We start from the raw sequence: 15,650 nt of genomic DNA, 5'->3' as shown, positions 1-15,650 counted from the left end.
TGGAGCAGGGATCTCAAGGAGCAGGTCACAAGCCTGGCACCTTTGGCCCAGGAGCAGCTGTGCCCAGGGGAGGCTGGAGCAGATTTGGTATTCCTTCAACAATGAGTCATACCCTGTGGGGTGCCAGGCTTTGTGCCACATACTTGGAGGAGCCAACCCGACCCCTGGGAGCCCAAGCATGGGACAGAGTGGCAGGGGGGCTCAGCCAAGGGGCTGAGGGTGGTGGGGAACGAGTCCAAGCCCACAGTCCTGAGGACCTTCAGCCTTCATGAGAAGCCTGGTCACGTGTGCAGGACTTTACTGGCTGAGAAAGGAGGCGTGGTCCTGAAGCAGCAGGTGGTCCTGGTGGGCGTGGCCGGGAGCAGCACGCAGAGGTCTCTGCGCTGGGATGTGCTCTCCTGCATCTGTCTCCAGGCCTTGTCCACTTTTCAGAATCTCCTGGGCACTTGTTAAAAGGGTAAATGCTGGGCCTCACCCCATCACTGAATCCGAACCCCGGGGGTGGCCTGACAAGCTCCCCAGGTGATGCTCACAGGGCCAGGCTCTTGGGAGTCCTGCAAGGCTGGGCGTTCCCACCCTTTGCACGTCAGATTCACCTGCGTAGAATTTAAAAGCCCCAGACCAATCCTGTCAAAATCCCTGAGGAGGACCCTCAGGCAGGCCTGTCCTTCCTGTCAGCCTGGTCTGAGCTGAACTGTCCCCTCCTCAGAGAGGTCTTCCCTGACCACTCGTCCTCTTTGACCTCATGTGTTTATCTGTTTACGAGTGTGTCTGTCCCGCTTAGACTGCAGGCTTCATAAGGGCCCCTCAGGCCTAGAAATGGAGGGCCTGGCATATAGTGGGTATTCAACCAATGTTTATTCTCTGAGTTTACTGAGCCCCTACTCTGTGAAAGCCACAAAGGGTGACACTGTCCCTATACTGTCTCTTAATTCTTCTAACAACTCTAAGAGATAGATACTATTGGGCCCATTTTACAGGTCAGAGAGGTGAAGCAACTTGCCCAAGGTCTGTTGGCTCCAGAGCCCAGGCTCCATCCTGGGCCCCCAGCTGCCTCCCAGCCAGGACCTTGGAGCAGCCCTGCTGTGGAAGGCAGCCCAGCAGTCTGGAGGCCGGACAGAGGGCCCGAGGGGCATGGGCCATGTGGAAACAGCCCGTCCTTGGGGTGTTTCTTGGAACCTCTCAGTTGGTTTTGAAAGGCCTCCTTCATGGTCTGCAGGGCTGTGTGCTTTCACCCGCTGAACCTGTTTGAGAGGAGGACTCCTTGATGTGGTCAACAGCTGCTCCCTGGCCAGCAAGGGGGACCGTGGGCACCCCGCCGTCTCCCACAGCCAGTGGGCTTGGAGTCTCTCCCCTCCCCCCTGCCCCAGGTGACCCTGGATTCTCAGTGTCATCCTTAGCCTCCTCCTACCTCCATCCTTCTGAGGTCAGGGTGGGTTAGGTTCAGTTTCTCATACTGACGAAGGGGAAAGGACCCAAAAGTCCGGTGGGGTGGGCAGGGGTGGAGGATCTTGCTGGACAAACTAACTAAATAAAAGCATCAGGAAATGAAGGGTGGGTCAGGGAGACTCAAAGATCTTAATTTCCACAGGGTTGATCCTGGCTGGTAGTCAGGGCCTCTCCCAGCCCCTTCTGAATGCAGCTCTTTAAGTAAAAAGGAAGGTAGCCAAGGTCCCAGTGAGGACCCCGGGCCCTCAGCCTTTTCCATCCCTTCCATGAAGCAGTGTGGGGAAGTCCCCCCAGAAAGCTGACTACCTTCTAGACTGCTGCTATTGCAGCTAATTATCTGGGGAGGGTGCCACCCTTGCTGTGGGCACCCCAGTTCCCAGCCTCGTGTTTTCTAGCTCCAGCCTCTTCTTCACAACCCAGGCAGCTTTACCAAGCTGGGTGAAGAGGTTGAAATCATTTCTGTTGCATTGGCTACACACACAAATTGGATACAGCTCTGGGCTGGGAAAGGTTGGGGACAGGCTGGCAGCACTGGAGGCAAGATGATGGGCTGGGGAGGAGGGGCTAGTGTAGGCAGGGGATGGACACACTGGGCTGGGAGAGGGGCTCATTGGCACGGATGTTGGGGTTCCACCCAGGCCCATTTGTCGTCCTTTTTTTCCTGCCCCATTAGTTTCCAGGGCCTAGCTGGGAGGAAGCTCTCTCCTCAGTCTTATCACCGTCCCTGCTGCTGGAACTGACCGGGCCATCTTTCACATCACAATGGCTCTGTCCAGCTTGCAGGGTGCTTTCTACACGTTATCTTCTTTAATCTTCTCAGCTGTCAGCCTGGGGTCAGGGGAGTTGTTACTAGTTATTGTTGTCATTATTCCCATTTCACAGAGAAGAAACAGGTGTGGAGAAAAGGGTGCGTTCCCAGTCACAGGTTGGTTGGTGAGTGGCACCATTGTAATATAAGTGCGTGTCTGCCAATTTCACGGTACTCATGAGGCCTCCAAATTCCTCTCACAGACACACACTCACCCTCCTCCTGGCTCTCCCCGTCCCATCTCACTGCACCTCAGAAGCAGCCTGGACCTGGGGGCATCCTGTGCAGCCCCTGCCGCTAGCCCCGCGCGGTGGAGCCTCAGGGCCGGTGTCTGGAGCTCATCTGGCCATGGTCCAGGGGAGTGTGATGTAGCAGAGTCAGGGGAGTCAAGGTGTCAGCTGCTGCTGTTTTTTTTTGGGCAAAGACTTTTAAAGTTTAATGTGATAATCTCATCCCGATTACTGCAAACTGAGGACCTCTGGTTCATCCAAGAATCCATTACCAGCCTCATATGAGAAACGGGAGACTGTGCTCCCTCCTCCCCACCCCCATCCTCATGCATACTGGGAAGGACTAAACCTTGGTTTGTTTCTGTTTTTGTTTTGTTTTAGTGGAAAGAAGGTGTTTCTAGACCATGATAGATAAAGTAGGGCCTTCCTACTTCAAGACCTGGACTGGGGGACCCCAACCTTCCCTTTGACATCTGAGTCTGAGTCTGAGTCTGAGGCCAGTCAGAGGGCATCAGAATCCACCCAGGCAGGGCCACGAGCAGCCATCACATCCCCCCACCCCATTCTACTGGCTGGGAACCCGAGGCCTGTGGCATTGCCCCCACATTATGCCCAGAGTCAACCAATTAGCACCGTGTCTGCTTCTGTGTTCCGAGTGCCTGTCTCATTATTTGGGGATTTATGTCTCGGTCACCATGAAGGACAACTGTCACAGTTTCCATTGGGAGGAGCCTGGCCAGCCCTAGAGTCCAGGCGGCAGGAGGTGGTGCCGTCCTGCTTGGGGCAGGATGGGGATTTAATTTCAGGGGGATTTGCGATGGGTGGGGAGCCACCCTGGGCACACGGTGGCTCTGGGCTATTTTAGGAGGCAAATGGCTGGCCCTGAGGGGGAGGGAGCATGGGGGACTTGTTCAAACCATCAGTGATTCTGCCCTTTCAGTGGGAACAGAAAGGACCCATGATGGACAGGGCAGGCCAACCCAAGGTTGGGGCTTCTCCCACCTGCCTGGAACCCAGGGGTCCAGAATTACAATGCCACCCCAGTCCAGGCCATGAGGAGAACAGAAGCTGCTGGCCAGTCAGGGGTCTGTGACTTCTTGCCTGAGCCCCTTGGCTACAAGGCTGAGCCTCAGCTCAGCCCTTGGTATTATTAGCATGAACGATTAGTATAACCATCTCATATTTTTATAATAGAAATTACACCAGGAAAGGCGCCGTGGAGCTGGGAAAAGGGCTCAGCCTTAAGTCCAGGCTCTTGTTCTGTATGGGCCACTTCCCAGCTGGTAATGTGGATTGCAAAGTCCCTTCACTTCTCTGAGCTTCAGTGTCCGTCTTCAAAGCAAAGACAATAACACCTCGTTAATGACGGCTGTGTTATTCATTGGGCACGTTATGTCAGTGTTGATCTCACCTCACACTTAGTGATGCTGTTATGTATTAATCACCACATTTTACAGATAAGAGAACTAAAGCTCAGAGAGGGAAAGTAACTTGCCTAAGCCCACACAGTCCCTACCATGCCTCAGGCCCACAGTCCATTCCTCAAACCCAGCAGTATGTATTGCTTGCCTTCGGTGTGCCAGGCTGGGGATTCACCACAGACAAAACGGAAGAAGAGGAGATAACGGGATGAGACTGGGCAGTAGTGAGAACTGAGTGATCCAACTAGAGACTCGGTGGCTTTATTTAGACTAAGGGTTATTTTCTGGCCAGAGGAAGGGCAATAACCAGGGGCCTGGATCCCTCCTTGAAGAAGTGGTAGGTGTGTAAGGGGGTGTCGGCATGACTTGGCTCCTCCAGCTCTCATTACTAGAAGAGGTTTTCTTTTTTCTCACTTCTCACCTCACCTTTATAGCAAAAAAAAAAAAAAAAAAAAAAATCACAGGGCATATTGGGATAAGGCCTGTAGAGGCACCATGACATAGAGGAAAGAGAACCTAGAGTTTGGAGTCAACCAAATGGGGTTCAACTCCACCCCTTTCTAGCTGTGTGTCCTTGAGTAGGTAAACTAACCTCTCTGAGCCTTCCTTTCTTTATCTGCAAAGTGAAGAGAGGAATGCCAGCTTTTCAGGGCTATTAGGAGGATGAAAGAGATCGATAAAGGTGTGGAAAGGATGGGAAGGGCCTGGAATACAGTCGCCCCACAACTAAGGGCTGTGTTTTGACTACATGCAGGGTTGGAGTTTAAGAGTGTGTTATTCCTAGGTATCTAGGTGAAGCCACGTCTTTGCGGTGGCACTAAGCTGGCACCTGTGGTCCTGCTGACTGATTTTGACAGGCTGGGCAGAACAGGAGAGCCAGCAAGCCTAACCCTGAGGTCTGGTGCTTACAGTTCAAGAAATCGCTCTCTTGGCAACTAGATGGGGATGCTGGACTTGCCAGCATATTACGTGAAAATAGACCAGGGCTTCATGGACCCCCAGCTCTATATAGAGCTGACTCAATAGTGCAGAAAATAGTTAAGAGGCGGGCAGCATTAATAGAGGACAGTGTTGAGGATAGAGGGAGGTGATTCTTTCCCTTTTTCTGTTCTAAGGAGGACATTGAAGGCTTCAATAAGCTTAGAAGGATGTGACTGGAATAATAAAACACCTAGAAACCATTTAGTCAACACATTTCTATTAAGTTGCTTAGTTCAGGCCAGTTGGTCACCACGCAACTGATGCAAGGTACTGGGCAGGAGGGAATGAATAAAGGCTCAGAATGAACCCACTCAGTGCAGTGGGGTGTCCAGGGCAGGGGTTCGGAGAGACAGTTCAATACAATGGGATAAGTGTCAGGGACCCATACAAGGTACCCTAGGAGCACATAAGGGGGGCTTCCTCCTGGGGAAGGGGAAAAATAGTTGAGGGAAATGGGTCTTTTTAGCTGGGAGAAGAAACCTCTTAGAAAGAAGCTGCCTGTTGTTTTTAGCCGTGGAACATGGAGAGCACTTTTCTAGATGACCAGGGAACAGATCTGGGGCCCGTGCGTGGTATTATAGGAAAGCCGCTTTCAGCCCCCACGGTGATGAAATTTCTATCACTGAGAACTATCCAACAACGGAGTGGGCTGTCTCGGGAGGCAGTGCGCTCCCTGTCATTGGCATGTTCAAGCAGAGACCAGAGGGTAGCTTATGGGGGACAAATTATGAAAAGGACAGTGTGACCTCTAAGATCCCTTTCAAGTCTGAGCAACTGCAATTCTCCACGGACAGACAGGATGTGGACTGTGAGGGAGAGACCTGTGACTGGATCAAGTCAGAGGACGGGTGTACTGTGGGATGGCAAGTTACACACGGTGTACCATGACTGCCATCCCACCCTGGATTTATTATTGTTTTTTAGTAACTGCTTAATTTAGATATAAGTCCTATACCACACAGTTCACCCATTTATAGTGTACAGTTTAATGTGGATTTACTTTTGTTTTTTGTTTTTTTTTATCCTCACCTGAGGACATTTTCCCATTTATTGTTCAGATAGAGTGGGAAGGAGAGAGAGGAAGAGAAGGAGAGAGAGAAACATCGATGTGAAAGGGACACATCCAGTGGCTGCCACCCGCACAACCAACCAGGGCCGGGGACAAACTGCAACCGAGGTGTGCGCCTTAGCGGGAACCGAACCAGGGTCTCTCTGGACCACAGGCCGACGCTCTAACCGCTGAGCCAAACCGGCCAGGGCTGGATTTACTTTTGGAGTGGGAATGAGTTCATGCATTCATTCAACAACTATTTAGTGAGCATCTATTAGGTAAGCATTAAGCGTTGTGCTGGTGCTTCGGATGCCTGGGAAATAAAGGCCCTCCCTCAGGAGGGAGACAGGTAAGTATCCAAGCACAAGAATTATGTCTTGGGAGACATGCTAAGAGGGAAATTAACCAGGGGCGGGGACAAAGAATAATGGGGCTGGGGAAATCCCACCTGGGGAGCTGACTTTGGAGCTGAGGCTTGAGCAAGAAACAGCCCTATGAAGGCCAGGGGAGTGTTCCAGGCTGCGGGAACAGCAGGGCAGAAGCCTCAAGACAGGAGTGAGGTGATGGGTGTGAGGACCAAGAAGAGGCGCTGGGAGACTGGGTAGCAGAGGTGGAGGTATTGCCAGGGCTCCCCACTGGAGGGCCCCCTCTCTGGAAGGCGTGGCCCGCATGCTGCCTGCAGGAGCATGAGGTGGGTGAGCAGCACTGATACATTTTCTTTGCATACAAGAGCCATTTCTGTCTCCTTTCTTGGGGACTCACTTTCTTACCGCCTCCCCAATAGTGGAAAGATGGCAGAGCTCTCTTGGGAGGTCATGCCACTAGCCCCGACCCCCAGCCTCCCCTGCTTGGCTTTGTGCTCCTGCTCTGTGCCCCAGACCTGACCTGCACTGATTCCCGGGGAGGAATCCGAAATGAGCCCCAGCCACACATGGGGAGGGGGTTCTCCAGCAGGCTCTCTGGCTGTCTCCCTGACCTCCAGAAATGGTTCCTAGGACCAGTCTGGAGGCTCCCACTTGGTGCTCATTTCCTGTGTGACTTGGATCAGTTACTTAATGTCCCCAATCTTTCGTTTCCTGGTCTGTAAAATGGGGATCAAATCAGTCCCGGCAGAGTAGTTATGAGGATTGAGTGCGATCCCTCTTGGCACTCAGTAGGTGCTCCATGAATGTCAGCTTCCTCCTTCTCTGAGCTTAACCCCAAAGCAGGGCAATTTACAGGGGAAGGAGGAGGTCACAGAAGGCCAGTGGGAGATAACCACTTTGGGGTCTCCTTCCCTGAGTCTGCGACCCCTGGGAAACTGAAGGGCACTCTCCTGGCCGACTAGCCGTAAGGAAGAAACTCCCCAGCCATTTCCGCAGGGAGAGCCCCGCGTGTCCCTGGCCTTCCTCCCCAGGTCGCCCACCGTGCTTGGCCCCTCGGCGGCTCGCTTGCCGGCTCGCCCGGGCTCCGTTCCGGGCGGCTCCTGGCACCTGCTCGGCGCGGGCCGCCCAGGGGCGGGTTTGGGAGACGCGGCGGCCGCTCTGGGACGCACGGGCCGGGACTCAGCCCCGCGCACCTCTGGGAGCCGCAAAGACGTACCGCCCGGGGCGGCCGCGGGCGGCTGGATTCAGCCCTGCTGGGGCCGGGAGCGCCCTTCAGGTAGGCGCCGGCGCACCCCATCCCGGACCCACGAGCCGCTGGGGCTGAGCGCCCGAGGGAGCCGCGCCGGGTCGGGTGTAGGTGGCTCTGCACAGCTGCGGGCAGCGGGGAAGCCCTTGCCCCACTTGGAGTGGGGGGAAGGTGGGAGACAAGGACCCCAACTTAGCCTGAAACTGAGGTTGGGAGGGGGGGACAATGAGAGTGATGGTAAAAAGGACTTCCAGCTCCTGGTAGGGGAAGGGAGGCTGGGACCACCGGGCAAGGAGGGTGAGACCCCTACCCTAAGGAGGGGACCGGTCCCTGGAGACGGAGCTGTCCCCTTTTCCTGTGGAGTTTAGAGAACCCCAAAACCAATCCGCCCTTAGCTGCTAGGATAGAACTGAATGCAAGAGGTGACGGAGGGGACATCTGTTCCCTTTGGGGGTGTAAAGAGCACACTTTCGGCTCCTCCACCTTCCTCATCAGAGCCATTGGAGGGAGGCCTTCCTGTTCCCCCCTCCCCCTCCAGCAGACTGCCTCCTCTTCAGCAATGGGCATAGGCTGGGCCCTCCTGGCTTGCAGCCTACCCACACCTCTCTAACAGTCGGGACCTCCCAGCCCTGCTCCCTCTGGCTCCTGGGACTCGTTCCCCCAGCCTGTCTTGGAAGTGCTGATAGTGGGGCCATCATGGGCAGGGAGTGGGGTTTGAGGGAGCTACTGCTCAGTCCTATGGGGAGCTGGGCTGGGAGAGCAGGTGGTGGATGAGGCTGAGCTGTGCCAGGATCCTGGACCCGTGTGTTCACATAAGGGGGCCATGGGGAATGGGGTGTCTCCTGAATAAATCAGGTTTCCCAGGTCTTGCCTGGCAGCACAAACTAGAAAATGTGGCGCTGAGGCTAATACTCCCTTCCTAACACCCCTTCCCCCAACCACCACCACCGCCACCTTAGAGGCAGCTGCTCTGTGTTGCTCTGTGGACCCTGCAAGGAGAAATGCAAGTTAGATAGCAAGAAGGACTTCCTTCCTGAGGGTGGCTTGAGGGTCTTTGAGAAGAGGGCCTCTGGAACACCCAACCAATAGGGGGTAAGGATAGAGCAGACTGGCGGCAGGAAAATGGTGGGGGACAGTGACCTCATCCCTGGACCATCATTCTCCCTCCCCCTTGGAGCTGGAGTGTTTACTTTCAGTGCCTCTTAGCCAGCTCACTCCCAAAACCCCCAGCACCCAGCAGTCCCAGGAGTAGGTGACAGTCTTCCTCTATCATCACTTTGGATGGGAAAACAGACATGGCTACCTTGGTTTGCCCAATGGAACCCCCACCTGGCCCCTGACACCTGCACCAGCTGTTGCCCAGCCCCCAGGACCTCCTGCTCTAGCAAAGCAGGGATGTGTGGGCTGGTGGTTAGCACAGCTGGCCCCACTCAGGCCATTCTTCCCTCTAGGTGGGGGTCTCTGGCTCCTCTGGGAAGCTTTGGGTATGATTCTGGGTGACCCCAGCTCTCTGGACTCACAGGATGGCTGGGGTGGTGCCACTCTGTGGTGGCTGCACCGAAGTGGGTTGTGCCCCACCCCTCACCCTAGGAAGGTGTCAGCCTTGAGGGAGGGGAGGTGGGAGGAAGAGAAACCACAGTGCTCAGTGGCGGCTCCTCAGGAGCAGTGAGGCAGTAGCCAGACCCAGGAGGGCTCATGCATGACTAGGACAGGAGCAGCGAGGCCTCTCTTCTCCCAGATGCTTCTCTCTACAGCTGGGCCATGGGGATGGGAGATCCCACAGTCCTGCTCATGACCCTGTTAGTAACTGGGATGTGGGCCACCAGTGTCTGTACCCCCTGCCCCTGAATCATAGAATGGGAGAGAACTGGCCCTATTCACCTACCCCTCTTTTCAACTCTGAGCCTCAGGTTCCTCATCTGTAAAGCCTCACAGGATTGTTTTGAGGGTAAATAGAGGCGATGTTTCTACAGTGCCCAAAAGGCAGTGGGCACTCACCACTGGGCAGTTCTTTCTCCATACCCACCCCTCCGGCCTCCCCCCACCTCCTTAGAAGCAGCTGCTCTGTGTTGCCACTGCCACCCGGCCTACAAAGGACCTGAGAGATTAGCTCAGCCCATCCCCCTCTCTTTAAAGACAGAAACCAAAGCTCAGAGGGGCAGGGACTGGCCCAAGGTTGGCCAGCTAGCCAGGCTTCCTTCTCAAAGGCAGATCCTGGGACCTGGCTGAGGGAGGTGGAGGGTAAATGTTGGCAGACATGGGGGGAAATACCGGAATGTAATTGGACTCATTAAAGGTTTGGTGAGGGAGCCCTTCATGCCTGGCCAAAGGCTGGGGACAGGCTGAGAACCTTCCTCTCCTGTTAACCCTTTGGCCAAAGCAGTTCTTTCCTGAAGACCCCCTGCCCAGGGCTGCAGCTGAAAAAACTCTGCCTCCACATCTCATGACTCCCAACGCTCTTTCTATCCAATCTTCTTTGGAGAGGCAGCCAGAGAACTCCACCTCACTGCAGTGCCAGAGGCCCCCCTGGAAGCCAGCCCTGAAGTCCATTGTCACTGCAAGAAGTGGTAGAGATGGGGCCCTGGGGCCCTGCCTAAGTGCTCCCTCCACCCCCTAATTCCTGCAGCTCCCTATGGATGGACACACAGACAGACAGGCAGACAGCAACTCTGGCCTCCATCAGCCTTCTAGCTCTGATGTGAGTCGGACTTCAAGTGGATGGCTCCCTCCCATAGTCCAACCCCCGCCCTCCCTGCTGCAGCCTCAACCCACACTCAGGTGAGAACACCGAGATGAACCCCCTACTGCTGTGTAAATGGCAGACAGACAGACTCCGTCCTGCCTGGACACATGCATACTCCTTTGCTCTGCTTTCACCTGGTCTTTTCTCGAGTTCAGTTCGAGAGGGGTCCTTCCCCTCTCTCCCCACCCCTTCCTCCCAGCCATTCTGACTCCAGCTCTTCCTGACCCGGGTGTGGCACCTCCCTGCCTGGCACCCTGGCCTGATAGGTGCTGCGCCCCAAGCCTCCCTAGGAGCACTTCTCTGACTCAGTAACCCCCCTTCCCACCCAGCAGTTCAAATCAGGGCTTAGCAGGCTGAAGGAGAAGTGAGGTAGGGCAGTGGTTAAGGACTTGGGCTCTAGAGTCAGACAAGTGTAAGCTCAGATCCAGCCATGAAACCACTCGGTCTGTTCTCTAACCTACGATGTGGAGTAATAGGTTAATAATAGTGACCACCTCATGGGGTTGTTGTGAAGTTTAAGAGAGATCCTGTGTGTAAAGCACCTGGCACACAGTAAGCTCTCAGTAAAGTGGTTGTCCTCGTAAAGAAGAGGTGGCCTGGCAGCTGAGTGGTAGAGAGGGAGGCGAGGAAGTTTCTAGAAGTAGCTCTTGTACTGCCATGTACTTTGAAGAACGTCCACTCCCCTGCTCTGGGACTCAACTTCCTCTTCTGTTAAAGAGAGCATGTGGACCAGGTCCTGTCCAAGTGTAGATCCAGCTAGGGTGAGTTGTGCTGGTTCTGAATACAGGCCAGCACAGGGAATGCTGGCCTGCTGATGCTCATGACAGGGGTTAGATAGATGTTTGTGTGCCCTAAAAATTGCCCATCCCTCCAAATTTTCTGGGTGGGAGCCTAGCTCAGCTGGAATGATGTAACTCCTGAGGGGACAGCTGGGAAGGCTTGGTCAGCCAGGGCAGGCTGTGGCAGGCCCAGCAGCCTGGCTGTGGGGGATACAATTAGCCCCGGAATCCAGGAGGGCCTGTGAGCCCAGAGGCTGTATATCACGGAGGTTTAATCAGCCCCATGGCAGATATTTGTCTGCCCTCTTGGGCCATGTCCTCAGCCTGCCTGTCATAAATGTCATTGAGATTTCAAACCTGCCCTGTCCCCTTTCTGGCGGGGCCAGGCAGCTCCCTTGGCATGACCAGAAATATCTCATTCCCCTGACACCTCTTACTCCTGGCCAGTTGGACCCCCCTCCAACATTTGCACCTGGTACTTTCTTCCTACCCTTTCTTCCTGCTGGGAGGGTGGCGGAAGACTTATAAAGGAAGGAGAATAGCTGTGATGACCTCCATCTAGAGGTGAGAGAGTACAGAATGTTGGACGGAGCTCAGAGCGGCCTTGGGGTGGGGGGGCGGTTCTCACAAGGTGATAGGAGTAGCTTTCCAGTGTGACAGAGCTGTGCCCTGAACTCCTTGCCCAGGAGCTTGACATGCCTCGGAGGGGCAACCTAGTTGCCCCAGGAGTGTGGAGGAGCAGGGTCCCCCCTGCCTAGAGGGGTGCTGAGTTCCACTTCTTATCTTCCCGCCTGATGCTCGCTGCGCCACCTGGAGGCTATATCTGGCACTGCAACTCAGCCACGCCACCCTGCAGAGTGAAGGGGTACCCTCAAATCACCTATACACAAGTCAGACCCACAGTGTGTTAGTTTTCTAGGGCTGCTGTAAAAAAACTACAAACAGGGTGGTCTAAACAAAGACATGCCCTGGCCAGTTTGGCTCAGCGGTTGGAGTGTCGACCTGCGGTCCAGAGAGACCCTGGTTCGGTTCCCGCTAAGGGCACGTGCCTCGGTTGCAGTTTGTCCCCGGCCCTGGTTGGGTTGTGCGGGTGGCAGCCACTCGATGTGTCCCTTTCGCGTCAGTGTTTCTCTCTCTCTCTCTCTCCCTCCCACTCTATCTGAACAAAATATCAAAAAAAAAAAGTCCTTGGCTGAGGATAAAAAAATAAACCACAGACATTTGTTGTCTCATAGCTCTGGAGGCTAGAAGTCCAAGGTCAAAGTGGCATCAGGGTTAGTTCCTTCCGAGGGTACTGCGGACGTCAGTTCCATGCCTCTCCCCTAGCTTCTGCTGGCTTGCTGGCTGATGCTGGCATTCCTTGGCCTGTGGAAGCATCACTCAAATCTCTGCCTTTATCGTCACATGGCTTTCCCCCTGTGTGAATGAATGTGTCCAAATCCCCCTTTTCTAAGAACACTAGTCATATTGGATTAGGGAGCCACCCTGCTCCAGAATGGCCTCCTCTTAACCTAACTAATAATATCTGCAATGACCCTATTTCCAGGCAGGGTGGTATTTCATATTCTGAAGTGCTGGGGTTTGGGATTTCAACATACGAATCCGAGGGGGTACAATTGAATCCGTAACACATGGCGAGTCTCAGATGTTCAGTGACAGTCTCATTCCATGATAATGGGCACAACGACATTCACGTTGTGACACAGCTACACTGTGACATACACACAGACTGAGCAACACAGATTCACCACAACCAATGATGGGGTGACAGAGACATCCACAGTGACCCAGGTATGCCATGACAGACACCCAAGGTGACAGATCAGGTGACTCCACTGACAAACTACAAAACACAGCCACATTGTGGATTAATAATAGCTGACTTTTATAGGACACTGAGAAATGTTTTATATAGATCAGCTCATCTGATCCTCGCATTATGCTTGTGCCATAGAAACTGTTAGTCGTCACCCCTGTTTTACAGATATACAGATGAGGGAACCGAGGCTCAGGTCACACAGCCAGTAAGTGGCAGAGCTGAGATTTGAACCCAGGTGCAAGTCAATATAGAACTCATACTCTTCATTGCTGTGCTCTTGTTTCATTCACACGCAGTCCCCACACGTGTAAGGCAGATATGGTATGTGGGAGCACAGCCCACAGAAACGATAAGCAGCTTTCTGAGAGCAGGGGGCGGGTCCAAGGACTCCAGGTTCTTGGCCAGTTCTTGGCTGTGGACTGGAGAAATGCATTTTCTTTGTTCAGTTGCGGGATCCACCATTGGATGTGTGGCCTTGTGAGGATATTAGGGCATTGCTTGGCTTCGCTTGCAGAGCATGAGCCGAAGGAAGAGGAAATGCTCTTCAGGGGGATGTATTAGTTTGCTTGGGCTGTTGTAGCAAAGTACCGTAGACTGAGTGACTTACACACCAGAAATTTATTTTCTCACAACTCTGGAGGCTAGAAATTTGAGATCCAGGTGTCAGCAGGGTTGGTGTCCTCTGAGGCTTCTCTCCTTGGCTTGTAGCTGGCCACCTTCTCTCTTTTTTTTTTTTTATTCTCACCTGAGGACATTCTTCCATTTTTTGTTCAGGTAGAGTGGGAGGGAGAGAGAGGAACAGAGAGAGAGAGAAACATCGATGTGAAGGGACACATCGAGTGGCTGCCACCCGCACGACCGACCAGGGCCGGGGACAAACTGCAACCGAGGTACGTGCCCTCAGCGGGAACCGAACCCGGGTCTCTCTGGACTGCAGGCCGACGCTCCAACCGCTGAGCCAAACCGGCCAGGGCTGGCCACCTTCTCCCTGAGTCTTCATATGGTCTTCCCTCTATAATTGTCTAACTAAATTTCCTCTTCTTATAAGGACACCAGTCATATTGAATTAGGGTCCACCTTAATGACCTTGTCTTAACTTGATTATCTCTTTAAAGACCTTCTCTCTAGACACAATCACATTCTGAGGTACTGGGAGTTAGGACTCCAACATGTGAATTTTTGGTGGACACAATTCAGCCCATAAGAGAGAGAGGCTTGCCCTGGCCGGTTTGACTTAGTGGTTAGAGCACTGGCCTACAGACCAAAGAGTCATAGGTTCAGTTCCAGTCAAGGGCACGTACCTCATTTGTGGTTCAATTTTGACCCTCCCCCCCCCAACCCTGGGGGTCATGTGGGAGGCAACCAATTGATGTGTCTCTCTCACATCAATGTTTTTCTCTCTCTCTCCCCCTCCCACTCTATCTGAAAAATCAATGGAAAAATATCCTCGAGCGAGGATTTTAAAAAAAAGAGATGGAGGCTTAGTCACATCTCATTGGGATCCTAGCTTTGGGAATCCCTGACCTCTGGAATTCTCTGTCCTGGTGAGGGGGACATGGGCACTGCCCTCAGGAAGTCTCCAGTCTAAAGCAGAGGCAGGAAGCATGCACACTGATTCAGGAAGGAAGTGAAAATGGACACAGTTCAGCCTGAGAAAAGTCACTGAGAAGTCCCAGAGTAGAGCCCATCAGGAGGGAAAGTTTCAGAGAAGTGAGGAAAGACTGCCTGTGGAAGATGAGGGGCCTGGAGGGGTGATGTGTCAGCTCTGTGGGACCCAGGGTGTGTATGTGTGTGTGTGTAGGGCCCAGGTCTCTCCTGAAAACACCAACTGCTGCCACAGGCTGGATGGCCAAGCCAGCAGGGAGCATCTGGAGCCACGTGGGGCAGGGGGCGGGTGGTTTCACACACTGCCACCACTTGTGACTGTCACCCTGCCGGGCCCTGGACACAGGGAGGTTGGGTTTCTGCAGTCACCACCCTGGCCAGAGGCTGTGCATCTCCAGCAAGCGCCACATGCCTGCCTGTCAGGATTGTCAGCGCCTGCCGCCGGGTGCTGGCTTCCCAAAATGTGACTCCACCAACCTCGCCGCTGCCGGTCCCTCGGTGCCCACCTGCTCTTCAAGGCTCAGCTCCACTCTCTGGGCTCTGCTCTGTGGCCGCGTGCCCAGGTGTAGGCTGCCCTGTGTGTAGCATTTCTGACACTTTTCCAGATATTCCTGCCTTTTATGAATGCGGCTTTGTTTGAAATAGACCCCATTATGCTCCCTTTGCCATCCTTATGTTGGGGCTCTCCCGCAGCTGGGAGCTTCCAGCTGGGATAAAAGACCCAGGGGGCTCTGGATCTTGAACCCATCTTGCTCCTTCTGTGTATTCACAACACTCAGCCTTTGTTTATCTGTCTCCCTCTCTATCTGCTCAGGAATGAAGCGGCCGCTGAGCCCATCTCCCCCTGCTGAGAAGGAGCTCCCCATATCTGGAGCTGCTGAGGGCCCCCCTCAGCCCCCAGAGCCGCCCAAGCCCAAGCGCGAGAGGAAACGGCCCTCCTACACGCTCTGCGACGTCTGCAACGTGCAGCTGAACTCGGCGGCCCAGGCCCAGGTGCACTGCGAGGGGCGGGCCCACCAGAGGCGGCTGCGGCAGCTCAGCCTGGGAAAGGCCCCTGCAGGGCCAGGTCAGTCCAGGGGGGGCACTGTGCCCACAACTTTGGCTCTGGGCCCCGCTGAGGGGCTCTGGGTCTGTGGCTCCTCTCTGTAGGGTC

At 54.3% G+C, this 15,650-nt stretch overlaps 1 protein-coding gene across 4 annotated transcripts in view; it reads left to right on the top strand.

Annotated features, from left to right (window-relative positions):
• The window catches only part of ZNF385C (zinc finger protein 385C), a 44,011-nt gene that overhangs the window by 305 nt on the left and 28,056 nt on the right, over window positions 1-15,650 (top strand). For 3 of the 4 annotated variants that reach the window (XM_036269080.1, XM_036269081.1, XM_036269078.1), the window contains exon 2: window positions 15,312-15,563. In XM_036269080.1, coding sequence (XP_036124973.1) covers window positions 15,314-15,563 — 250 coding nt within the window. In that variant the 5' untranslated portion in view covers window positions 15,312-15,313. Of the gene's footprint in view, window positions 1-10,267; window positions 10,330-15,311; window positions 15,564-15,650 lie in introns of those variants that run through there. The other variant, XM_036269079.1, reaches the window with a different exon arrangement.

Source organism: Molossus molossus, unplaced genomic scaffold (genome assembly GCF_014108415.1).
Source record: "Molossus molossus isolate mMolMol1 unplaced genomic scaffold, mMolMol1.p scaffold_m16_p_19, whole genome shotgun sequence".
NCBI classification, from domain to species: Eukaryota; Metazoa; Chordata; class Mammalia; order Chiroptera; family Molossidae; genus Molossus; species Molossus molossus.
The sequence above is the reverse complement of the archived record's forward strand: the minus strand, read 5'-3'. Positions and strand labels throughout refer to the sequence as shown.